Source organism: Carlito syrichta, unplaced genomic scaffold (assembly GCF_000164805.1).
Source record: "Carlito syrichta isolate Samal-C Ts95f unplaced genomic scaffold, Tarsius_syrichta-2.0.1 Scaffold307711, whole genome shotgun sequence".
Taxonomy (NCBI): domain Eukaryota; kingdom Metazoa; phylum Chordata; class Mammalia; order Primates; family Tarsiidae; genus Carlito; species Carlito syrichta.
In genome coordinates this window covers 58955-84694 of record NW_007251807.1, presented here as the reverse complement: position 1 = coordinate 84694, position 25740 = coordinate 58955, and the positions used below count along the sequence as shown (strand labels likewise).

General features: G+C 43.5%; 1 protein-coding gene across 1 annotated transcript in view; it reads right to left on the bottom strand.

Annotated features, from left to right (window-relative positions):
* Positions 1–25740, bottom strand: part of PCNT (pericentrin) — a 104332-nt gene that overhangs the window by 32674 nt on the left and 45918 nt on the right. Inside the window, exons 19-29 of the mRNA XM_008064573.1 lie at positions 24127–24356; positions 23445–23561; positions 23318–23338; positions 22265–22471; positions 20676–20846; positions 20261–20413; positions 9957–10853; positions 8670–8831; positions 6069–6776; positions 4943–5045; positions 997–1151 (exon numbers count right to left, since the gene is read on the bottom strand). Of these exons, the coding sequence (XP_008062764.1) occupies positions 997–1151; positions 4943–5045; positions 6069–6776; positions 8670–8831; positions 9957–10853; positions 20261–20413; positions 20676–20846; positions 22265–22471; positions 23318–23338; positions 23445–23561; positions 24127–24356 (2924 nt within the window). The remainder of the gene's footprint in view (positions 1–996; positions 1152–4942; positions 5046–6068; positions 6777–8669; positions 8832–9956; positions 10854–20260; positions 20414–20675; positions 20847–22264; positions 22472–23317; positions 23339–23444; positions 23562–24126; positions 24357–25740) is intronic.

Sequence of the window (25740 nt, the reverse complement as noted above, 5' to 3'; positions counted from 1 at the left end):
AAAAGTTCTGTGAAATTCTGCCTTCATAATTCAGCTGCATGGCTTCTCTCCACCTCTTAAGAGAAGCTGCTCAGTCCACAGCAGGTTCCTCCATAGATTGCAGCTGGACACGGGCAGCTGGCTGTGACCCAGAACCACATCCCCACTGGCTTGCAGGCACTCCCCACCCAGATAGGAGGATACCTTCTCAGGCCAGCATGGAAGGGAGGGCCCCTTGATGGGGCAGGATGCACTTCTGGACAGAATCTGCCTTTTCTATCAGATACCGAGAAGCAAGGCAGGACTAGCTGGCTGCTGGGAGAGCCAAGAAGCAGGCATGGCTGGGGAACCTGGGGACACCGAGCTGAACTGTGGGGTGCCTGTGAAAATTCATGTCCCCATTGCTACTGGGAAGTTGGGTAGAGACAGCCCATCAGCCACGCCCAGCGCCAAGACAAATGGTCCCTTCTCAAGAGCCACTGTTAGGAAAATCACAAAAAGCAGAGAGATAAGGCAATCCAGTGAGTTCCTCCAGAAGGGATGACAACACTGCTCTCCTCCACACGGCCCCACAGCCACCAGTACCAGCAACTCTGTGGCTCCTGAGAGCAGCATGTAACACTCCCACACGCTGCTCCCACAGAGGCCAAAGTTGGCCCAGTTACCAGTCCCACCCCTAAGGTCTGTCTCCAAAACCAAACAAAAAACAAAACACCATCACCTCCCAATAGAGGGTTGCCAGTTAACAACTACATTCAGGATGCCGAATATAAACCCTAGCTCTGTCCCTCTTGTGATTCAGTAAAACATGGACACTCAGGGTGTCACAGGAAAAGTTGCTCCCATTCTGGGGCCACTGCACCCAGAGCCTCCCAGACTCTCAGCCAGAACATTTGCTTGACATCCCTCTGCCAGAAACGCTCCCATGAGGCATAAAACCAGGATAGTGCCTGAGCTGACAGAGCAGTCCAGGTGTAGAACTCAATGAGACACAGCCCACCCCATGCAAGCCCCTACCTGCACATGCTTTGGATGGACTTCCTTCTCCTTCATGGCTTCTGGCAGCAGTTGGAACCTTCTGGAAATGGAAGCAGGGGCCACACGACCAGCAGTGGGAGCCTCAGGGTCTCCAGACCCCGGACTCAGTATGACTCCAAAACCTGAGCCATCACCTAAAAACACTATAGGATCAGAGTCTGAAACCATAGCTCTCTTGTGGGTTCTGCAGCAAATACTGCAGAACACAGGGCAGGCACAATGGGACCCCAAATGCCTAGGTACAACCACGATGTGGCACCACTGGCAGAGAAAATGTCGACAGGCCACCAAAGACAGTGAAAACATTTTTAGGGGAGGGAGGGGCACGTCTCATCAACAAGGGTACCTGCATAATCAACGTTTGTATACCTAACCCTGAATTGTACCCCACATCTTTATAATAAAAAAGAAAAAAAATTAAGAAGAGAATGACACATATTTTACATGTTTAACATGTTAACATCTGAGATTTAGGCATACTCCTTACAGATATCCAGCTTATCTCTCCACAGACACAGCTGTGCTGTTCCTCATCCCCTAAAGACAACACAACCCAACACAACCTTGAGGGCAGCTGGACGTGCACAGGCCTGTGCCCTCCACTCCCAGCCATGAGAACACTGGGCAGGCAGGTGGACTATAGCCTGTGTCTGCTCAGAAAAGTTGAAGGTACCTTACATGAAGGAGTATGGGCAATACTGACCAGGTCTAGAACCTGGTGAGGCTCCTGTGTCTGATGGAAACAGGGCCTTAAAACAGAATTCACAAGTTCGCAGGATATGCGGGGCCCTGACCCATGCCTCAGGCACATAGCCCATGCCAGCCCATGGAAGCTTGCAGGCAGGAGCTCTGGAAATGGAGGCAGGAATGTGTCAGAGTACAGGAGGCCCAGCCAAGAAGGAGGTGCCTTCAGGAAGTTTGAACCTCTAGCAGCATCTCGTGACCCAGGTAGGGGATGAGGACGTCAGGGAGGCAGGGCCCCTATGAGGGGAGAAATCCTTGATAAGTGGAGCTCAGTCTAAGTGCTCAGACACACACAGAAAACATCCTAACAAAAGACACAGAATGAAACAGAACATGCTAGGAAGAAATAAGTACCAAATGCACAAACAGAAAAAAACTTCAGAAAATTTATAATTAATATCTTCAGAGACCTGAGAGGAGGCATACCATTCATGAAGGAAATGAAGTGATAAGAGAAAGGTATAGTCAGGGAATAAGAAATAAAAAAGAACTCTTAGGAATTTATATTATGAGAGCTGAAATACAAACATTCAGTAAAAAGGTTAAGAAATAAAGTTTAAAAAAAAACTCTCTTGGAAATTAGAACATAGGGCTGAGCACAGTAGCTCATGCCTATAATTCCAGCACTTTGGGAGGCAGAGGAAGGAGGATTGCTTGAGCCCAGGAGTTCGAGACCAGCCGAGAGAGAAAACCATGGAGAAATGACCAGAGAAAGAATGAAGGAGAAATTCTCTGAGCTGATGGACATGTACCTCAACTGGGCAGGCCCCACCAAGACTGCAATCGTCACCAGAGGGTAAAGAGCTGTGGGACAAAGACATGCACAGCTTAAACTCAGGAGTCTGCACCCAGGCAAAACTACTAACAAACCAGGAAGAAAAAAGCAAGCACCTCCCACAGACCTCCAGAAGCATCTAAGGAACATGCTTCATTAAATAAGTGACTATCAGTGTAGGCAGCCTAGGCAGCCCAGCCTAGGGTATGGTGGTGCACACCTGTAGTCCCAGTCACTTGGGAGGCTGAGGTGAGAGGCCCGCCTGAGCCCAAAAGGTCAAGGCTGTAGTGAGCCGTGATCATACCACTGCACTACAGACTAGGAGACAGAGAGAAACTCTGACTCAAAAAAATAAATAAGGGACCATCAAAGGAAGGAGAAGGGGCACACCAGGAACTCCCAGGGTAGAGTGGACAGGGCACCTGCTGCCCTCAGATGCATGCCTAGTAGGCATGAGAAGACCAGCAACAGAGAACTCAGAGGAAATAGCAAAGGAAAGCGAGAGTGGTCAAGGGATGCACACAGGATGGCTCTGCTGTAGAGCGCAACACTCAGCTGGGACAGGATAGTGCATGTAGACCGGCACCGTGTGAGGCAGTGAGCAGAGTGAGTGGGTCACTGCGAGAAGCCTAAACATGTCATCTTAAATAGCAAATGTGATTTGAACATAAAGTCAGTACAAGACACTCCTGAAAGTGGAACACAGACGTCCCCAGGGAATCACGATCCAGAGTCAGAAGCCTGAACACAGTTGTGCAGGAAAGCATTTTCCAGAACCCCAACATCTCTAGCCACATGCTTATGACATGGAATAAATAAAAAATTAAAACTGGTCCTATTCTGCAATGCTAAAATGTCTAATTAACTATATTTCATTGTGACCTTGTTCTCAGATATTGAAAGAGCCAATGATGATTTTTTAAAAAATCAAAATACCTTGAAAGGGACTGACTTATAAAAAGGCAACAATTATAGAACAAGTTATAAAGTTAAAAAAATCAGTTTGGCAAATAACCGCCATGATGATAACTGACCCAGGAAAGGACCGCCAGTGGAGGCCAAGACCAGAGGGCATGAGTATGAGAAGCAAGAGAATATTCACAGTCTCTACATCTCCTGTGAAAACAAGAAGAAAACCTGGCAGACACCACTACAGCCAAAGAGCCCAAGTCAGCCCCACATATCACCTGCCGGGAAGCCAGGGGAGAACATGGCACCCCCCACCAATCAATCACCAGGACATTACTAAGAATACAGCATCCAGCCGGGCTTGGTGGCTCAGCCTGTAATCCCATGCCTTTGGGAGGCTGAGGTGAGTGGAATGCCTGAGCCCGCAGGTTCGAGACCCGCCTGGGCAGCAAAACCTCACCTCTACAATAAATCAAAAATCAGCCAGGTGTGGCAGCGTGCGCCTGTAGTTCCAGTTAGGAAGGCTGAGGTGGAAGGATTGCCCAGCAGGTAGAGGCTGCGGTGGCCGGGAGCGGCCACTGCACTCCAGTCTGGACGACAGAGTGACACTCCAACTCAAAAAAAAAAAAAAAAAGAATACAGCATCCTAAACTGGGCATAGGGGCGCACACCTGTAATCCCAGTGCTTTGGAAGGCCAAGACAGGAGGACTGCTTGAGCCCAGGAGTTCAAGACCAGCCCGGGTAACGTAGCAAGACCTTGTCTCTACAAAAAATTAAAAAATAAAAAAAACTTAGCCAGACGTGGGGGCACGCATCTATAGCCCCAGGAGCTCAGGAGGCTAAGGCAGGAGGATCTCTTGAGCACAGGAGGTCAAGGCTATAGTAAGCCACGACTGCACTATTGTGCTCCAGCATGAGCAACAGACGAAGATCTTGACTCAAAACAAACAAGAACACAGCACCCCATGCACGATCACAAAAACATCACTGCAAAGTCACCACTGCTACTCCAAGTGTGTCTTGAAATCTAAAGACAGGGATGTTACACATGAAGAGGACAGAAGGAAGAGTGAGTCAGCACCTGAGCAAAAGTTCAGTCATCAGGACACTGCTAAGAACACAGCACCCTAGGCCTGAGGGGGTGGGGGGAAGGGCACATTACCCATGAGCCCAGGCACCTCTCCCCAGTCTTACCTCAGCCAAGAACATGTAAACACAAGGTGTGAGTTGGGGTGTCTTTTCTGTAAGGACATTATGAGGACAACTGGCAAAATCTAGAGGTGTGCAGCCAGACACCTGCCTTGATCAAGGCAAATATCCTGGGGTCCTGCAGCCTGCAACTTTGGCTGTATGAAACTCACAGCAAAGTCCTCAGGAGTCAAGCAGCCCCAGGCCCGTCCCTGATAGCATAGTTTAGGGGCTAGGGATGGGCAAACACAGCAAACATGTGCTCTGAAACTGCTGAAGTAAGGTTTAAAAAAGGATAACCAACTCACTTTTTCCATGTCCATTGTTCTTTCCTTCTAATCCAAGAGGAGGTGAACTTAATGTTTCTTGAGACTCAAAAGATGTTATGATAAAATCTTCCACATCTTTCTCCTGTTTAGACAGGGAGACCATTTAATAGTCGTAAAATAATGAATAATTACATCACAGAGCTGCACTTACCAGTGAAAACTTTCTAAGGCCTAAATGTATCATCTTCCCACATAGAACTGAAATGAAGAACTCAAACTTGTGAATACACTGCGGTTGTGTGCTTCTAATATTTTGTTTTGTTTTGCTTTGTTTTTTGAGTAGAGGTCACCCAGGTTAGAGTGCAGTGACACAATAACAGCTCATTGCAGCCTGGACCTCCTGGGCTCAGGCAATCCTTCCACCTCAGCCTCCTGAGTAGCTAAGAATATAGGCACACGTCACCATACCCCTCTAAGTTTTTTATTTTCTGTAGAGATGAGGTATCACTATGTTGCCTAGGCTGATCTCAAACTCCTGAGCTCAAGCAATCTTCCCATCTTGGCTTCTAATAATTTAATCAGATTCAACCACAACTTTTGAGGAGTATTTTAGGGAAGCCACTAGCAAATTTTTGATTTAAAAATTTTTTCCATGAAGTGATAGAGTATTGGTATCTTAGATAATATGTACCTGCTAAATTATATTTCATCTTATCTTACTCAAGATACACAAAACTCCAAAATAATTATGTTAGAGAAAAATACTATCTAACTCAAAAATAAGAGTTCTCTTAAAATCAATTAGCATTATATGTAAAACCTGTTAAATATGAGACACCACTAAAAATAAATCTAAAAACCATATTCTAGACAGAGAATCCTTATGCAAAGTATATAAGGTGGACTTGTGACTGTGCTCCCCAGAATCGGCACCAGTTAAGAGACACGCTCAGAGTGAATGTCTGAGGAGGGCAGAGGCACCTCTTGGTTTTCAGTGGCTGGAGTAACCCATTCATCCCCATGACAACAGTACTGCAGAAAGTTGGTCCCACCAGGACTGTGAGGTGCCTCCACTGCCAGATGAAGCAACAATGGTAGCTGCTGTGATGTTAGGTGAGTCATACACTGCCAGGGCACATGGGGCCAGAGGTAAGGAGGCACTTACCATAGCTGTGCTCTCCTCACGATGGTGGACAGCTGGTAGAGATTCTGCCCACTGCTGGACCAGTGACACTGCGGATACACCCGGGTAACAAAGCGACCCCAGCTGGTCAGGTGGCAGCAGTGAGGTCTCCCGCCTATCCTGTGGGGACGTGTCGGCACTGCGCAGGCTCAAAGCTCCTGAGCAGGGTGTCAGGGGTAGGCTGGGCCGTGGCTCGAGGGTTGAATCCTTCCTGAGGACCTCAGGGGAGCTCCAGAAAGACAGATCCAAAACCCGGACTGGGCTTTTCAGGGTCTCACCCTCCTGGGCACCGCTCAGGCCGTGGGAGCCACTGCGCACACCAGTCTGTGAAGACCAGGGCTCATCCTGCGACTCCGATTCTTCTTGAATAGGCAAATGTGGTATTCCATTTCTTATCAAAGAATTCTGATTTTTAGTAACATCGACCAGATCCCCAGTGGTTTTATCAATATTAAATGCACCAACAGGAGGCAATTTGTCTGTTTCTTCGCCATCACAAGAACTATCACTGGAACTACTTTCTAACACATGTGCCAATGCCAATGGCTGCTGAACTTGAACATCTGTGGTGTCTGAGTCCTGGAAGGTCACAGAATACATCAGATGGCTCAGTTTTTCTTGAAGTTGCTTCACTTGAGCTATGAGGTTGACTTTCTGTAACTGACAATCTTCCAGTACTTTCTCCTTACCCTGTAGGTAAAAAAGAATATGCTCATAGTAAAATGACTGACAGGGAGTCTCCCACTTATCTGTCTGGTGTTTATGAGCTGATTTCAAGAAGCGTCTGAGCACTCAGGTGAGATTCCATGATGAGCCCTGAAATGTCTAACATGTCAAAATTATTTATTCCATAAAAACAGAATCAAGGTTTAAATCTCTTTGCTTAAAATGCAATCGTCATTACCTATCTGTTACTGAAAACACCAACTTTTTGTGTGTGAAAAAAAGGACTGACAGAAGGTTTTATGTCTGAATCCTGAAAAACACAAAATGTGTTTGATGTGATGAAACTGGAGGTTCTTTGTCAATGTGTAGCTTCTTTTTTGTTGTTTTCTGAAACAGGATCTCACTCTGTTGCCCAGGCTGGAATGTAGGGGCACAATCATAGTTCACTGCACCTCCCAATCCTGGGTTCAAGCTGTCCTCCCACTGCAATCACCCAAGTAGTTGGGACTCTAAGTGCACACCATATCCATATCCAGATACTTTTTTTAAAATTAGAGACAAGGTCTTACTATGTTGCACAAGCTGGTCTCCAATTCCTAGCCTCAAGCAATTCTCTCACCTAACCACCTAAGCCTTAGAGTGCTGGGATTACAGACATGAGTCACTGTGTCCAGCCTGTGTATAGTTTCTAAGAACCTGTCAGTCCGCTCTGATGTCACGGTCTGGGATTGCTCTTAAGAATTCAAACAGCCGTTTCTCTCACAAGGGCAGTAAGATCATGTGCCACACTGAGATGTGAAAGCTTGTCTCTACAGAATGTATTTCCTGAGGGCAAGTGACAAACATAGGACCCAAGTTAGGCATCTCAAAACTGGAGGCCTGGACCACAACCTTCCCTGAAGGCCTACCAGTGTCCATGGAATTCAGACTCTTTCAGGCCTTACAGCCACTGAAGTGCAAGCATGCAGCACATGGCAGATGTGTGCCTGGGTGGGGGGGCGGCAGCTCCACTCACGCCTGAAACATCCCAGCCACATGTGTGACACCAGGGCTGTGAGGGGCTCAGAAGAGCCTGGGTGTGGAAAGGCTCCAGCACCAAGTATACTCTGGCACTGCACTTGAAACCACAAAGAAACCAATGACCACTTTTGGTTTTACAGCCTCTAGGTGTCAGAACTTAAACGAGGAGCCAGGGGCCCATTATGCAGCCAGCAGGGAGGAGAATAAGAGAGGTTGACTGTCAGGGCCTCAGACCAACCAGGAACTGCACAGGTGTAGGTATCAAAGGGTGCCACTGGAAGCATGTCTGACACACCACGAGGACAGGGAGTAGCTCCGGCCACTCCCAGCACAGGCTTCCAGGAAGGGTTGGGGGCTGGACTACGGTGCAAGGGCGAGAGAGGCATTGGTACCACCCTTCTTGCTAAATCTCGATGCTGCTACAATTTGAGGTTGCTGAGGTGCAGCCTCCTCCCTAGAAAAGAAAACATCAACTTATCTTCAAGTGAAAATATGGAGGGAAAAAAACCAGAAGTTCAAAAAATAAATCTAAAGCTTTTCAAAGTATAACAGATAATAGCCATGAAGGTCCTGAGATGGGGTAAGACCTGTAGTGGCGCCGTGGTCCTCAACTGAAAAAACCCTTGAGACCAACCCAAGAACCATTAATCCATTTCCACCAATTGTAAGGAAAAATAACTGCCTTGGTTTTTTGCAAGATGCTTGCACTGAGGGAAACGTGAATTTCTCAAGTGCCTTAAACCAAGCACAGAGGAAATCTCAGTGCACTGAGGGAAACGTGAATTTCTCAAGTGCCTTAAACCAAGCACAGAGGAAATCACGGTGCTTGGCTGGCTCCTGCCCCGGAAACCAAGCCTGGCAATCCCAGACGAGCCGTACCTTCGTTCTTCCCCACACTTTGCCGCCATCCTCCAGACCCAAGCACATCTCATTTGTCACCAACAGAAGCTCTGACTGTAGCCGCCGCTGGCAGATGGTGAGCACTGACATCAGCCTTTCCTGTCTATGGATCCCTGCATCCTTCAATGTCACCAGGACCTTGGCAGGCTGCTGGTCCTCCTGGGTGGAGACAGACACAGTGTTACAAGGTTACAATTGAACCAATCAGAGACTCCAGGTGCAGGAGGCTGCTGTGGGGCTGCCCCTCAAATGACCCAGAGCCGGGGCGCATCCCTCAACCACCAGGGAGGTTGGAGGAAGGCATATGGCCCCATCCACAGCCAGGCACAGGGCACAAGGCTGAGACTCAAGGCAGGTAGCTGCCCAGGCTAGGGCAACCCCACAGAGCAAGGCTGGCTGGGCCATACAAGAGCAGAAGCCAGGTTGGTATGGGGGCTACAGATAGGGACGGCTTTAAGCTCTGCTCAAACACAAACTGGAATACTTAAAAAGATGGTTCACGTATGATACTCTGTTCAAAAATGAAATGAGCTTGCATTTCACATAAGAAATGCTTGTTAAAAGATGAACCACCAGGCACGGTGGCTCACACCTGTAATCCCAGCACTCTGGGAGGTGGAGGCAAGAGGACTGCCTGAGCTCAGGGCTTCAAGGCCAGCCCGGGAAACTTGATGAGACCTTGTCTCTACAATAAATCAGAAATATTAGCTGAGTATGGGGGCTCGTGCCTATAGTTCCAGTTACTTGGAAGGCTGAGGTGGAAGGATCACCTGAGCCCAGCAAACCAAGGCTGTGGTAGCAGAGAACATGACACCACACTCCCGACTAGGCGACAGAGTGAGATTCGGACTCAAAAAGAACCATTTGATTAGAAATCAGAGAGGGAAATTAAGAACGACTGTCTAACACAAAGTGATCCACACATCTTTTGAATGGTCCCTATCATATTAAAAAAGGAATCATTTTAAAAAGCTTAAGTTATAATAATAATCTTAACATTGGTACAAAACAGTGAAATCCTCAGCCCAATTTCACTGCACATGGATCCTAAATGGGCCCAGGCTGGCATGAGTTTCAGGTTGTTTTCTACTGTATCATGAGCCACCATAATTGCATCCTCAGTACCCCTCACAGCAAGGAGAAGAGTTATTAAGCTAAAAGAAGACCAGAAGAGGAAGGAAAAAGCCCAAAGTCTCTTTCAAAGAACATGCAACCTCCCCTGACCCTGCCTGGTCCTCAGGGTCCTCATCACCCCCAACACGGCCTCCATGGGTAGGAGCCTACCCTTGGGTCAGGGTCCTGGCCATGGGGGCTCAAGGTCAGCCTCCCGCCAACACCCCTCTGCAGCATGTCATCACAGGTGGCCTCTGCATCCCTGGGCACTCGCGGCTCAATGCAGCCCTCCCTTAGAGGCATCTGCATGTGGGCTGCAGCCCCACAGGCCTGCTGCTTGTCCAGTTCCAGCTGGCACCTTAGGAAGTGCTGGTTCAATACATGCAGCTGGCGGCTGAGGCGGATACACTGTATGCGGAGACGCTGCAACTCAGGAGGCTCATCTGAGGTGGCCAGAGGCAGCTGCTCCAGGGTGCAGCGCACATGGGCCAGGGCGGATAGGACACCCTCCAGCTCAGTGCAGTGGGCCACAGTTCGCTGGGTCATCGCATCAATTTCCAAATCTCTCTCGGCAATCACCGCTTCTTTTGCTTTCAGGGCAGCTTCGAACTCGCGGATCCGGGAGGCCATACCCTCAGTCTCAGCCTCCCTGAGGGCTGTACTGCGCCCCAGCTCAGCCAGCTGCTGGGCTGCGGCCTCCTCTGCACCCCTCAGGCGCTGCTGCAGGGCCTCCAGAGCCTGGCTATGCCCACGCTCCCTGTCAGCCAGCAGTCGACTCAGGGCCTCCTGGGCTGCAAGTGCAGCCTCAAGCTCAGCCTGCAGTGCCTGAACACGAGGTCCCACTGACTGGGAACTGAGCAGTTCACTATGCAGACTGTCTGCCCGACTGTTGCTGACTTCATGCACCGCAGGCCCCATGAGGGCCAGCTCCCGCTGCAGCTTCTCAATTACTTCATGGAGCTGTTCAATTTCTTCTGCTTTGTCCTTCTGCAACCGCTCTTGGTTTTCTTGCAAATTTTCAACAAGGGCTTTCAGCTCTTCAATCTCAGAACTGCGGGTGTATACAACCTGAAGAGAAGCATATTTCAGAAGCAAATTAAATGTACCCACTTCAGAATTTCCCTCCTTCAGAACATTTTAGTCTGAATTCATTCTTGGAGAAGTAGAGAGACTTGACAGCTTGAAAAACAAACAAGCATCCAACAAACTATGGTGTTACCCAACTTACTCAACGTATGGAAATGCCCAGTGCTGGAGGGCCAGAACCTACAACTCCCCAGCTGCCTTCCCAACACCACACATCCAACATAGCACATCAGTGTCCAGGCACGAGGAAGCTGTAATTTGTTTGGCCACTTTTCACTCAAGGGCATCTAAATAATAGTGCTTCCACCACCCTTTAAATGTTGATTTGTTAATATTTAGATGACCTTGACGTGTTTGTTTTTCCCACAGAAGCATTAGATTTCAGGTGTCTAACTTGGGAATAAAAGTGAGAAAATTGGCTAGAAAAGGTGAATGAGCCATGGGCACACTGCTCCTTCTGTTCCTTGAGGCTGCGCATGATGACAGGTGTTTCTATCAATGCTGTCTAGATACACCAGGCATCAAAGAACGTGCTTACTTGTGCCATTTAACCTAATCCTCAACAACTTTAAGTTAAGAAATATCATTATTTCCACTTTAAAGATAGGAAAATTGCGACATATATATTAAATATCTTTTCAAATCCACAATATCCTAACATCTTTGGAAAAATGTTTAATATCTATGTCACAATTTTCCTATCTTTAAAGTGGAAGTAATAGTATTTTTACATGGAAAATCAGGATTGAAATCTAAGTCAATATGGCTCCAAACTATTCTCTTAAGCTGTTACTGATAGAGACCAAAAAGTGGAAAAATTCTAACTGGTTTGTGTTCTAACAATTTTCAAACAATTTGTTATAGTCTTATGTTTTTCCAAAAAATAGAGGGTTTCAGAACAACTTATAGTTTCACTAGAACTTCTTCACAACTGCTTTGAAGTCAAATACAAACCTAGCCCAGAGTAAAACAAAAAAAAGAAAGCTGAGCAATCCTTGGTTTGGTTTTGATGTAATCAGCTGTACACTACGCATGTATTTACCACACGTGAATGCAGTATTATACATCTAACAAAATAAAATTCTGAACTGAAAGCCCTGATCCTTCTATCTCACATTCAGCTCTCTTGCATGTTCCTTACCATGTTCTACACAGACCCATGTCTCTGTACTTTACGGGAAAGTGAAGAAATTTTTAAAGATAATTCTGACAGTATGCAATTTTTGCTCACTCACTAAATGTATTAAATACACTGGAATGTATTAAAAGGGCATGTAATCCCAAACAGTCACAATCACAAAACAAACATTACACTTAAAATACTGGAGCCAGCAAACAAACATGGCTCTATAATGTAAAACACTAAAATCTAAAATCAGTCCTCCAAAATACAGTGCAACCGGAACAGCATAAAGAAGAGACAAAAGCAGGTGAAGGTGCCAGAAGAAAGAGGAAAACAACTTTAGGTAGCAGAACTAAGGGAAGGAGTAGATGCCACAGTAGGAGCACACACATTGGGTTTCCTTCCAGGACAGGGCAGTGAAGACATGTTCACTTTACCTAGAAGTGGCACCTTACCAAAAGAGTGCTACTCGCTCAGCAAACACAGCTCTGATGGAAAGTCAGCACCAGCAGGGGGACATGCAGGGGCAAGAGCAAAGCCAGGCAAGGGAGACTTCAGATCAAGGATAGAGTTCCACATGCAGTGGAGACAGAGGTTACTCAGAAGCATCTTCATTGACTCCAACAGGTCACACTCCATCTGTCTGTGGGCCCAGTAGGTTGTACAGGGGACTTGGTACACAGCACAGACCACCAGACAGGGGAGGCTCTGTGTCTGAAGTTATGCCCTTGGGCAGCACAACTAGATGAGGCCAGGAGGAGCAGGGCAGCCAGGCAGTAAGGAGTAAGAGTTGTGTCAAGAAAGACAGAGAACTAGGGAAGGCGAACCCATGCTCCATGTGTGGACTCTGTCCACATCTCAGGCCATTGCCACAACATGGGTAGGGAAATGGATCACGACCTCTGCAGGCAAGACAGAGTGTACACTTGGAATCTAACCAAGCTGACTACCACTAAAACAAAACCTCAACATGCTTCAGAAGCCAGGGTACCCACAACATAACTTGCAGAATGTCAAAGATTCAAATTACAATTATTCCAAATATACACAAAAATATCAGGAATGTGTGACCAATTTTGAAGAGAAAAGACAATCAATGACATTCAACCCTGAGATGACAAGGACGCTCGAACAAAGATGTTAAAGCAGATGTTATAACTGTGTTCAAGGACATAAAAGAACTATGCTCACAATAAACAAAAAGACAGGAAAATCTTGGCAGAAGAATAGAAATGATAAAGAAAAATTCTACTACTAAATATTATAATACATGAAATTTTAAAATGCACTCTGTAGGCTTAAGAAAATACTGGACATGACAATCTACAAACTTAAAAAAACCATAGAAATTATCCCATTAGAGGAAAAGAAGGAGAAAAAATTATTTTGAAAATGCACACAACCTCAAATATCCATGGGATAATGGAAAAGGTGGGGTATGTCTATAATTGGAGCCCTGGAAGAAAAGAGTCAGGCAGGGAAAAAACCCTCAATAAATAATTAAAAATTTCTCAGTATAGACATTAATTTGAATAACCCTACAACTAGTAGGGATATTGAATCTATAATTTCTTTTTATTATTTTTTTCAGTTGGAGTCTCACTCTGTTACCCAGGCTGGAGTGCAGTGGCACACTCATGGCCACTATAGTTTCAATCTGCTGGGCTCAGGCGATCCTTCCACCTCTGCCTTCCAAGTAGCTGGAACTACAGGCACTTGCCACCATGTCTGGCTAATTTTTTGATTTATTGTCAAGATGAGGTCTCGCCAAGTTGCCCAGGCTGGTCTCCAACCTGTGGGTTCAGGCATCCTCTCACCTGGGCCTCCCAAAGTGCTGGGATTGGTGTGAGCCTCTATGCCTGGCCGAATCTGTAATTTTAAAAACCTAATAAAAGAACTCACTAGGCCTAGATGGCTTCCCTGAACAATTCTTCTCAACATTTAAGGAATATATAACTCCAATTTTACACAATCTCCCAGAAAATAGAAGAAGGGGGAACAATTCATTCAACAAAACCAATATTACCCCAACACCAAAACCAGACAATCACAAGAGAACTACAGACCAATTATCTCTGATGAATGTAGATTCATAACTTCTTTTTTTTTTTTTTTTTTTTTTTGAGTTGGAGTCTCACTCCATCACCCAGGCTAGAGTGCAGTAGCATGCTCACGGCCACCCCAGTGTCAATCTGCTAGGTTCAGGCAATCCTTCTGCCTCAGCCTTCCAAGTAGCCAGAACTATAGGCATGTGCTACCACACCTGGCTAATTTTTGATTTATTGTAAAGATGAGGTCTTGCCAAGTTGCCCAGGCTGTTCTCGAAATGCATAACTTCTTAACAAAATATTTGTAAATAGAATTCAGCAATATAAAAGAATTACACACCATGACCAAAGAGGGTTTATTCCAGGGATGTACGGCTGGTTCAATATTTGAAAACTCATCAACAAAGCCTGTCATAGTAACAGGCTAAAGAAGAAAAATCACACAACTATTATCAGTTGATGAAGAAAAATTACTTAAGCAAATTCAATACCATTCTTGATTTAAAACTCTCAGAAAACAGGGTACAGAAAAGAACTTCCTTCTGTGAATGTTATATTACAGAAGAAGCTGTGGAACTACAAAATGAAAAGTTGAACAATGGAATAAGCAAAATCATAATAAATATGATAAATATTTTTTAAAAAGAAAAAAACTTCCTCAACTTGATAAATAATCTCTCAAAAAAGCCTAATGCTACCATCAAACTTTCTGATGAAAGACTGAATATTTTCCCATAAGATCTGAAACAAAGCAAAAAAAGTCCATTCTACTGTCGTTACTCAACACAATACTGGGAGTCCTAGCTAGTACAATAAAGTCAGAGAAGGATACAAAAAGCATACATATTGGAAAGGTGGAAAATTAAATTGGCCCTATTTGCAGATGACATGACAGTCTACATTCAAAAATCTCAAATAATCAACAAAGAAAGCCCCTACAATTAATAAGTGAGTTTAGCAAGGTCATAGGACACAGGTTAGTATATAAAAATCACTAATAATTACATATACTAGATTACAATTATATACACAATTAGAATTCAAGATTAAATCAACATATCATTTAATCGCTCCACAACAAAATAAAACATATAGGTATAAATCTAACAAAATATATGCAGATATTTAAGTTGAAGACTACCTAACACCAATAAAAGAAATCTAAGAAAACAAATGAAGTGGAGAGTTGTATCATGTTCATGGAGTGAAAGACATATATTGTTAAGATGTTAATTCTCTCCAAATCAATCGAGATTCAATGCAATGCTAACCAAAATACCAGCAGGATTTTTTTTTTTTGTAGATATTGCCATTTTGATTCAAAAATTATATGGGATTTACATGGGAAGTCAAAGGCTTTAAATAGTCAAAGCAATTTTGTGAAAGCAGAAAGGACTCATATTATGATATCTCAAGATTTACTAAAAAACTACAATAGAGAGTGTGGTATTAACAAAGAGAGAAAGAAAAACTTAGAACAACAGAACTAAATAGAGAGTTCTAAAACAGATCCAAACAAATACAGCTAGCTGATTTTCAGGAAAGGTGCAAAGGCAATTTCAATTGAAAAAGAACAGTTTTTCAACAAAAGGTACTGAAATAACTGAACATGTATGTGATAAAAAATAAACTTAGCCGGGCTTGGTGGCTCAGCCTGTAATCCCGCGCCTTTGGGAGGCTAAGGTGAGTGGATTGCCTGCCCACGGGTTCCAGACCCACCTGGGCAGCGAGACTTCATCTCTACAATAAATCAAAAAATCAGCCGGCCGTGGTAGTGCATGCCTGTAATTCCGGCTACTTGGAAGGCTGAGGCGGAAGGATCGCCGGAGCCCAGCAAGTCGAGGCTGTGGTGGCCAGGAGCGGCCACTGCACTCCAGTCTGGGTGACAGAGTGAGACTCCAACTAAAAAAAAAATAAAAAATAAACTTAAAGTATATCAAAGACCTGAATGCAAAGTAAAACCATAAAATTTCTAAGAGAAAACAAGAGAATATCTTTGTCATATTACTGGGTTAGGCAAAGAACTCTCATATACAACTCCAAAAGCATAATCCATTTTTAAAAATTAATGAAGGAGACTTCACTGGAAATAAAAAGTTCTGCTCTGTGAAATACATAGTTAAGAGAATAAAGAGACAAGCTAGAGAGTGGGGGAAAATATTTCCAAATCATGTATTAAAAAAAAAAACCTGTGTTCAAAAGTTATAAAACATTCCCAAAACTCAACAATAAAATAAATCAATTTTCTTTTAATTTGCAAAAGATTGATACACACATTCTACCACAACATGGGTGGCAAATAAATACATGAAAAGATGCTCAAGATCATTAGTCATAAGGGAAATACAAATTAAAACAACAAGGATATACTACTAGAATGGCTAAAATTACAAACAAAGGCCGTGTACTAAACACTGGGCACACACAAGCACGGGATGGGAACAACAGACACTTGGCACTGATAAAAAACAGGGGGGATAAGGGATACAAAACCACCCACTGGGTACAATGCTCACCACTGACAGAGGATGGAGAAGTAGGGGAAGGAGGGCTCACCAGAAGCCCAAACCTTGCCTTCATGCAATATACCTATGTAACAAATTCTCATATATGCCCCCACCATTCTAAAATAAATAAAGATTAAAAAAAAAAAAAAAAAAAAGACTGGCCACACCAAGTGCTGATGAGGATATGGTAACTGGAAATCTCATATATTGCTGGTAGAAATGTAAAATGGTAGAGAAACTACATAAAACAGTTTGGCAGTTTCTTTTATCTTAAGGATGCAAAGTTGGTTTAACTTCAAAAAAAGAAAAGAAAAGAAACACTCAATGTAATTACTACCATTAGAATAAAAAGGAAAAATAATACAGATTCAGAAAAAGCAAGCCAGAAGTATAAGGGAACATAAAAAGACATCTATGAAAAATTTACAGCTAACATACTTAATGGTGAAACACCAAAAACTTCCCCATAAGATCAAGAACAAGACAAGAATGATTGCTTTTGCTAGTTTTAAGACTGTATTGAAAGTACTAGAGAAAAAGATGAAGATAGGAAAGAAACAAAACTATCTTTATCTAAAGATAGTGTATTTTACACATAAAAAGTCCAATGGAACCCGGGCTCGGTGGCTCAGCCTGTAATCCCACGCCTTTGGGAGGCTGCGGTGAGTGGATTGCCTGAGCCCGTGGGTTCGAGACCCACCTGGGCAACTTGGTGAGACCTCATCTCTACAATAAATCAAAAATTAGCCAGGCGTGGTAGCGCGTGCCTGTAGTTCCAGCTACTTGGAAGGCTGAGGCGGAAGGACTGCCGGAGCCCAGCAGGTCAAGGCTGCACTCCAGTCTGGGCGACAGAGTGAGACTCCAACTCAAAAAAAAAAAAAAAGTCCAATGGAATCCACAAAACACTACTAATATACATAAATTTGGCAAAGTTAAAAGTTGTGTTTAGTATGTGTGTACTCATGATAGACAACTAGACAGTGAATTATTTTAAATCTAAAAAAAAACCTAAAATAAGCTGGGCACGGTGGCTCACACCTGTAATCTCAGCACTTTGGGGGCGGACGCAAGAAGATTGCCTGAGCCCACAGGCTCAAGATCAGCCTGGGCAACATGGCAAGATCTTGTCTCTATAATAAATCAAAAAATTAGCCAGGCGTGATGGCACATGCCTGTAGTTCCAGCTACTTGGAAGACTGAAGCGGAAGGATCATCTGAGCCCAGCAGGCAGCAACTACGGTGGCTGTGAGCATGCCATTGCACTCCAGCCTGAGCGACAGAATGAGACTCTGACTCAAAACAAAAACAAAAACAAAACACCTGAAATATTTAAGGATAAATTTAACAAAAGAGGTATAAGACCACTTTACTGATACACTATAGAATAAGGGAAAATTAAATGATAACATTTTTTAAAAGTCACTAATGCCAGTGTTAAAATAAGCAACACAGAAAGGGAGGACACATGTTGATAAAGGTATCAGAATGGTTGGAACTGCAGGAGATGGTGGCACAAAGCAAGTGACAACAACGATGATCATGTCAACAGTGACAGGGAGCTCAGTTTCCCCAACAAGCCTGAAGGACACAATGCCTCTAGAAGACAAAATCTTTACTAATATAAAATAGGGGTAGAAAACATCAACTATTCCTTCAAAGAATTGAAAACTTGACAAGAGTCAGCCCTTTAAACAGAATTTTAGTTTCATTTATTATTTAAAGCAAAACAAAATAACATTCATACCTTTACAAAAAACTAGAAAAATTACAGAAAATAAAGGATGTACAAATTTGCACATATCCAGAAAAAAAAAAAATCCCCCCAAAAAATATTTGGGATTGTCTTTACCAAGTTTTCTATTCTTAAAGGAACTAAAATATTATCCTTATTACATAAATTCTTAATATATTTTCATTATATAAAATTATATTCACATGACAAATTCTAAGAACCTTAAGGAAAAGTAATAGATAACAATCTTCTTGTAAAAATGAATCACTGGTTTTAAAGTTACTCCTCAAAGTAACACAAAAGAATTTTTAAAATTTTGCCAAATATACAAGATATAAACATAGGTCATTAATATCCCAGTAGACTCATAGGAAAATGAGAAGTGAAAAACTGCAGACAACGTTCTTTTAACCCTATGGTCCCACATCATCCTTACACCCTCCTCCAAAATTGATTTAAAAGTATTATAAACATTATGTAAGGAAACAGGACTGTTATCCTAGAAAGCCAGAGGCCCTGTCAATCATACTTAGAAACTTTAACACAGAAGATGCAAGCATAGCTGGAGGTATAAGACAGATCCCCTTTCTCCCAGCATATGTGTGTGAGGCGTGGAGGGACACTTACCTCGCTGAGAGCTCTGCTCCCTGTTCCCCCCTGATGGGCCTGGAGCTGCTCACTCACACACATCATCTCCTTTTCTTTGCTGTGCAAAAACGTCTATGGAAATCATAATAACAATCATAATAACAACAATGTCAACAGTGTTACTATGTGAAATATTCCACTGACTGTGCAGATATGAAATGTTAAATAAGCTTATAGCTTTAAATTTGAAAATTAGAAAATCAATTTTAAAACGTTTTCTGTTAAAGTCTTCTCTGTTTAAAATAACACATTGGGGGGAGGGGGCACACCTCATCAACAAGGGTATCTGCATAATGAATCTTTGTATACTTAACCCTGAATTGTACTCCACATCTTTAAAATAAAAAATAAATAAAATAAAGTAACACATTAATTTGATTTTCAAAAATCTATTACTGGACTTTTCCAGGTAATTTGTTTTAAAACCACCACCAAAGAATAAGTAAAATGTACTCTTATCTGCTTTCATCTATTAGTTAAGGAAGAATTCACAATGAAGGAACAAGGAGTTACTAGGGTCAGCCTAAAATTCCTTTTTCATGTCAGATGTTTTAGAATGACACAGATGTGGCTACTATGCTTCTCTGTAAGCTCTGGTCCCCTCCTCAGTCTGGGGGAGGTGGATCCCTTTTTTTTTCCTCTCTAAACTACTTTCAAAATATACCATATTATCCAATCTAAAAAAAAAAAAAATTACACAGATGCAATTTCTGTGAGAATTAGACATAAATTACACCACCCCTCAACTGTCTTCCAACACTGAGTTCATCGAGCACGGGACACTGGCACCACATGTGATTTCTAAGCAAACATGATTCCTATTTCAAAGCCACCTTATAAAGTTGTTTTCTTTGCAGCTTTGAATATCATCTCTACTATATAGAGATTGGTTTTCTTTTTTGCTTCAAAAGCACAGCTACATCAAAATAATAGAAAAGATTTAAAAATAGATATTTTTCCATCAGGAGTCATTCACATCTTCCAAAGTGATCACTTATCTCCTCCTCGTGGTTTCAGTCATTAGGGAAGTTCCTCTCCTGCAATTTTAGTCTTTAGTCAAAGCTCTTTCAGAAAACACGACTATCAGTGCTGCACAAAGAAAGCAGAGTTTGGGGCAGGGTCACTGCCTGCCAACTCATAACCCTAGAAAGTGGCTTCCTATAAACATCCCCGGGCAGGGTCATGGGTACTGTGCGGGGTCTCCAGCATGGATTCTCACATGTCTAGGAAGGTCAGAGGCCTACCTGCCCATAAGGAGGGTCCTTCAGTTGGCCCCAGCCCCTACATAACCAACATAAACTTAGTTTCGAAGTGGACCTTTTGTAGTTTACCTTCAGGTTGGCATTCTCTTCCTGAAGTTCTCTGAGGCTAACAGCTGTTTGCTTGTTCTGTATATCTAATTGTAAGTTCAGATGTAGTATTTCTTCATTTTTACTTACTAAGTCATCTTCAATCTTTTCTAGTTGTCCTTTTAAGTCCAAAACCTTTCATTAAAACAAAGGGAAGCATTAAAAATTATCTAATATTATAACTGATTTAGAAACTATTAATATAGCTTTGAGATATTTAAAAGTGCACGCCCAAAGTATTTACTGCCATTCTATACCCACATATAAATGGTAAAATTACAAAAACTATACAGCAGTCACAAGCCACCAGCTGTCATTCAGATGTCAGGTCTTCCACACAGGAAGTGCCCTTGACATTCAGCAGGGACTGACGGCCCCAACAGCTCCAACTGCGCACCTCACTCTCACACTGCAGGAGTGCCCTCTGCGTCGCCTCTAACTGCACTTCTGAGCCCTTGGGAGGGCTGCCCAAAGGAAGCACAGGACATCTGCCTTCATCTAGTTTAGATTGCAGTGTGGACACCAGAAGCAAGTTATTCATCTGCTGTTCCTTTAGTGCCTCTTTATCCTATTTAAGAACAAAAATGGAAATTTATTTTAGGCAAATATTTAGGAATCAGGGACCTCAAATGGCTGCCTGTTAACATAGAAAACATCCTCAGCTCTTCCTGAAACACAGATATTCCTGGATATATACCTGCACCCAGGGACTCATTAGACAGCATAAGACACAGAACCCAGCATAGGATGTGACCTCAAATACAGAGCTATAGTATATGCAATGATCCCACTGCAAGGAACCTATCTTTAGTAATCACTTGACATGGTACAAAAACATTCATTAGACTGTTAGCCAGTTTTTTAAAAATTGAAAAGAACTTGTCAAAAAAAAAAATAGGGCAATAATTGCTGGTATATCCATACCACAAATATTAACTGCTCACGAAAAAGCTTCCAAAGGATATTTAGTATGGAGAAAATGCTCACAACATATTAAGTGGGGGAGAAATTGGCATATAAAATTGTACATATGGCTCAATTTTCTGGAGAAAAAAAGCATTTTCTATATCCTGGCACCTAATAAGCTCAGTAAACATTTGCTGAGCGAATGAAGGTAGGAAGGGATGAAGCTGACAAGGAACAGCTCCCTTCTAGGGAGAGGATCACACAGGGTGGTCCCCGCCAGAGGAGTGGAAACACATCAGGTAGGTCCTCATGTGAAGTTCTCATTAGACTGATAGAATCAGACATACTCAAGAAAAACCCTCATCTCACCCATGAGCAGATTTGTCTGAGGGCCAAACTATTGATTCTAAAACAAAATTCCTCACTAAGTCTCACTTTTCAAGTAATCTTTCAACTTCCAGTAACATAAGATACAAGGAAATCTAGAAGCTCAGTTCCACTTAGCTAAATTCCCAAAAAAGAGGGCACAGCTGTCTCCTGAAGCACAGAGGCAGCCCTGGTCACACATGAGACAGCCCTACCAGACAGGCCTTCTCAGCCTGTTCCTAAGGTTTTAACATAGGAAACAGTATCAATGCACGATTCAAGCTTTAATAAGAAGCACTATCACTGGAAATATTTTCACTGGGGAGCTGGCATAAGTTCTCAACTCAAAAGCTAAGATAACTAGCTCTAACTTAAGTATCTAATGAAGTTTTTTAAAAACAAAAATTTTAAAAATTTACTTTATGAAATTACTAAGGTTAAATTCAGAGTTCTTGAGACATAAAGACTGGTCTAACATCCTACTACAGTAAATAAAAGTATCTCCAGAGAGGTCAGAGTAAACTTGCTATCCAGTCACTGATAATGTCTGTCTGTCTCTAACACTTTGTATTTCCAGTGCAGACTTGGTAGGTACAAGAGAAAAAGAGAGATCTGAAATCCTGCTCTGCCTGGAAATCTTAGAGAGAACCAAAACCAGAGGGCATGGACATGGGCACCTCACTGCACTTCCAATTACAGCATAGCAATGCTTACTTGTTGTAACTCTTTCACAATTTTTTTCTGTTTTTCCAATTCTTCCTGGAACTGGACCACTTTTGCTCTGGTGTTGATGTTCATCTCCTCCAGACGTTTAATTTCTTCTTCCTGAATTAACACTTGTCTATCTGCTATCTCTTTCTTTATAGCTAATTCATTAAATCCATCTGATTTTTCTCTCAGTTTTTGTTGTAACAATTCAATCTGCAATAACAGAAAATGTTTGAGCAATAAAGCAGACTGCTCTAAAAAAACCTATCATCCAAATTTAAAAGTACACAATACAACTGACAAGAGAAAATAAATGCTCTATGCATTTTTCTAGACCTAGGCTGTACAATGAAACCTAAGAAATAATAAGATAAAGTTGTATTAAGAAGGGCATTCTCTCTTTACAAACATTTGTTAGTAGTATAAAATTTATTTTGATAGAAAGGAATTGAATAGTACTTAGCAACAAAAAAGAAAAAACAATGGAGACATGCAACAACCTGGATGAATCTCCAGAGAATTAGACTCAGTGAAAGATACCAATCCCAAAAGATAGCACACCTACTATGACTACATTTACATAATAGCATGGAAGTGACAAAATTATACAAGCAGAAGACAGATTAGAGGTTGTCGGGGCAGGATGAGGTGTAGCCATTACAGCACATGTGAGGGGGTCTGTGGCAAGGGCAAACACTTCATCAGGTCCCTGTCGACAGTGGCGGTGATGCTGTGTACTAGCTCTTAGCTCTGCAAGCAGTGCCCATTGGGTGAAAGCTACCGGGGATCTGAGTCTTACTTTTTACAACTGCACATGAATCACCTATAATCTCAAAATAAGTTTAATATTTGAAGAGAATAATAAGCAAACCAATGAGAGCTTTCTCAGACAAGTGGAGGCAAACAGCTGCAATCCCCAGCAAAAGTACAAAAAGCAGGCAGGCACAGGATGGTATGTGGTGCCTTCTCTGTCAGTCATGCTGTGAAAGGAAGCCTGAGCTGCCAAGACAAGAGCACCAACTACGCCAATGGGATATAGGCAGGGCTGCTCCTCCTTACCTCTCCATCCAGTTGTGTGTACTGCTGTTTTCATGTACATGGAAGGCAAAAATTTAAAGAAAGTTAAAGCCTAAAAACATGGTAGAGAATGGCCACCCCAGGTGTAGCTCACAGCAGGCTGACCTACCTGACTGTCAAGGTGGCCGTGAGGCTGTAGCTTGGCAGCCTGGCGGAGCTGCCCCTCCAGCCTCTGAATCTCCTGCTGGAACTCCTCACGCTCATGCTCCCGTTCTGCAGCTTGCTCCTAGGACAAGAGGCAGCATGTCAGGACCACCCATTGGGGCATATGTGACCCTCATGGCCCAGGCTTCCAACGCACACACACAAGTCCCTCACCCAGCAGTGCGAACTCCAAATGTCCTTCATCATAGTCACTTTTGTAAAATGGGGTTAAGAGGAATAACCCTCTAGATGGCACGTAAAGGAGGCTCGAGAAACATGATCACATTTGGAAATGGTGAACAGGGAGACAAGAATGGTGAGAGCAGACAGCACAGGTCCAACGGAGCGACCGAGGCTCCCCAGGAGTAGGTAGGCCACATGCACACCTCCCAGGACATAAGACTAAAGCCTGACTGTTGGAAACGCCTCCCAGGAGTGTAAAAAGGAACGTGTGCCCAGCCACAGCGAGGAGTCCCATGAAACCCTCCACACAACAGGTGGGCAACTCAGATGTCACTGAAACAGTGGCCCAGGTGCATCTGCATGGTGAGTACCAGACACTCAATGTCAGAGCACAGACACAACAGCCTGGAAAGAAGCTCGCACTATAATGATAACTTCTAGTGACATTTATCCAGAATTCTTACATCCATAAACTGCCGTTGGTTACGCAGGTGCTTGTCCAGAGATGCCATCTGCTGCTTCAGAGCAGTGACTTCCTCGGCCTGCTTAGCACACCATTGATGCTGAGAGAGTTGCTCTTCCAGCTCAGACTCAAGAACCTTCATCTGGGAAAGCAGGGACAAGCGGTCCTTCTCAGCCTGCTTCCTAGTCTCCGACTGCTCCTGGGTCAAATCCTCTACTTCCTTCCGCAGAGCTAGTAACACAAAGAAAATAGATGTGGAGGAAACCCTGTAGCCCAGAGGCTGGAACCCACAATGAGCACAAGGAACCCAAAACACACATTTCCACAGTGATGATCACTGAGTAGAACACAGAGTCTTGATGGTGACCGCCATAGGCTCCCAAGTGTGGCGAGTATAAGGCTGCCAGGAAAAAGCTGATGCTGGTCCAGCTTCCCCGGCAGGCAGGATGGGAGCACAGGGTGCTCTGATCCCACCCCCGTAAAAATACAGGTCTCATTTCCTCCCAAAACCTCTCCTACCTGCAAGATATAATTCCATGGAGGTTGCACTGAACAGGGGACACACAAGCACCCCAAGAGCCAACGTTAGCCTATCTCCATCTAACACCAAGACCATACCTCACAGATCCACAAAGTTTAATCAAAAACTCACTCAAAATAAAGTTAAATTACTTTTGGAAAAAAGTACATATTTTAAATGAAAATGGGCCAAAATTTTTTAAATGTTTAAAGCTGAGAAGAATGTATCTTGGTACTCCCAAATGACATATCAGGTAATTTTCTAGGGTAACATCTTCACATATATCCTATAACACAGAAAAATATAACACAGAATCTCCACCCATGTGAGCACAGCTCCAGATAAGCAGGCTGGAGGTTTCTGGCAGACAACTACAGTTCTGAGTGCCCAGGCTGCAACACGTCTCAGAGTAAAAGTGCACGATCACTCAGCAAATCAAAGTCAACCTAAAGTTACCTGGTGCTGTGGTTTACATTTCTATCCTCTACAAAACTCATGTTGAAATGTAACTGCCAAGCTGGGCTTGGAGGCTCAGCCTGTAATCCCACGCCTTTGGGAGGCTGAGGTGAGTGGATTGCCTGAGCCCGCAGGTTCAAGACCCGCCTGGGCAGTAAGACCTCATCTCTACAATAAATCAAAAAATCAGCCAGGTATGGTAGCGCATGCCTGTAATTCAGGCTACTCGGAAGGCTGAGGCGGAAGGATCACCGGAGCCCAGCAGGTCAAGGCTGCAATGGCTGGGAGCGGCCACTGCACTCCAGTCTGAGCGACAGAGTGAAACTCAAACTCAAAAAAAATAAAAAGAAATGCAACTGCCAACAAGAGGGGACTGGGAGCGGGGCCTTTAACAAGTGATTGCAGCCATGAGGGCTCAACCCTCAAGTGTGGGATTCATTTCTCAGAGGGCTTTCAAGAGTGGTTATCCCTCCTGGCCTTTCCATCTCTGTCACTTGATGGTCCAGGTTCCTCCACTCTGAAATACATGGTTTTAGACTCCGTCATGGAAACAGAGGCCCCTCCCCAGACACCTAATCTACTGTGCCTTGACCTCAGGCCTCCTGCCCCCAGAACTGCAAGCACTTGATTTGTTATGAT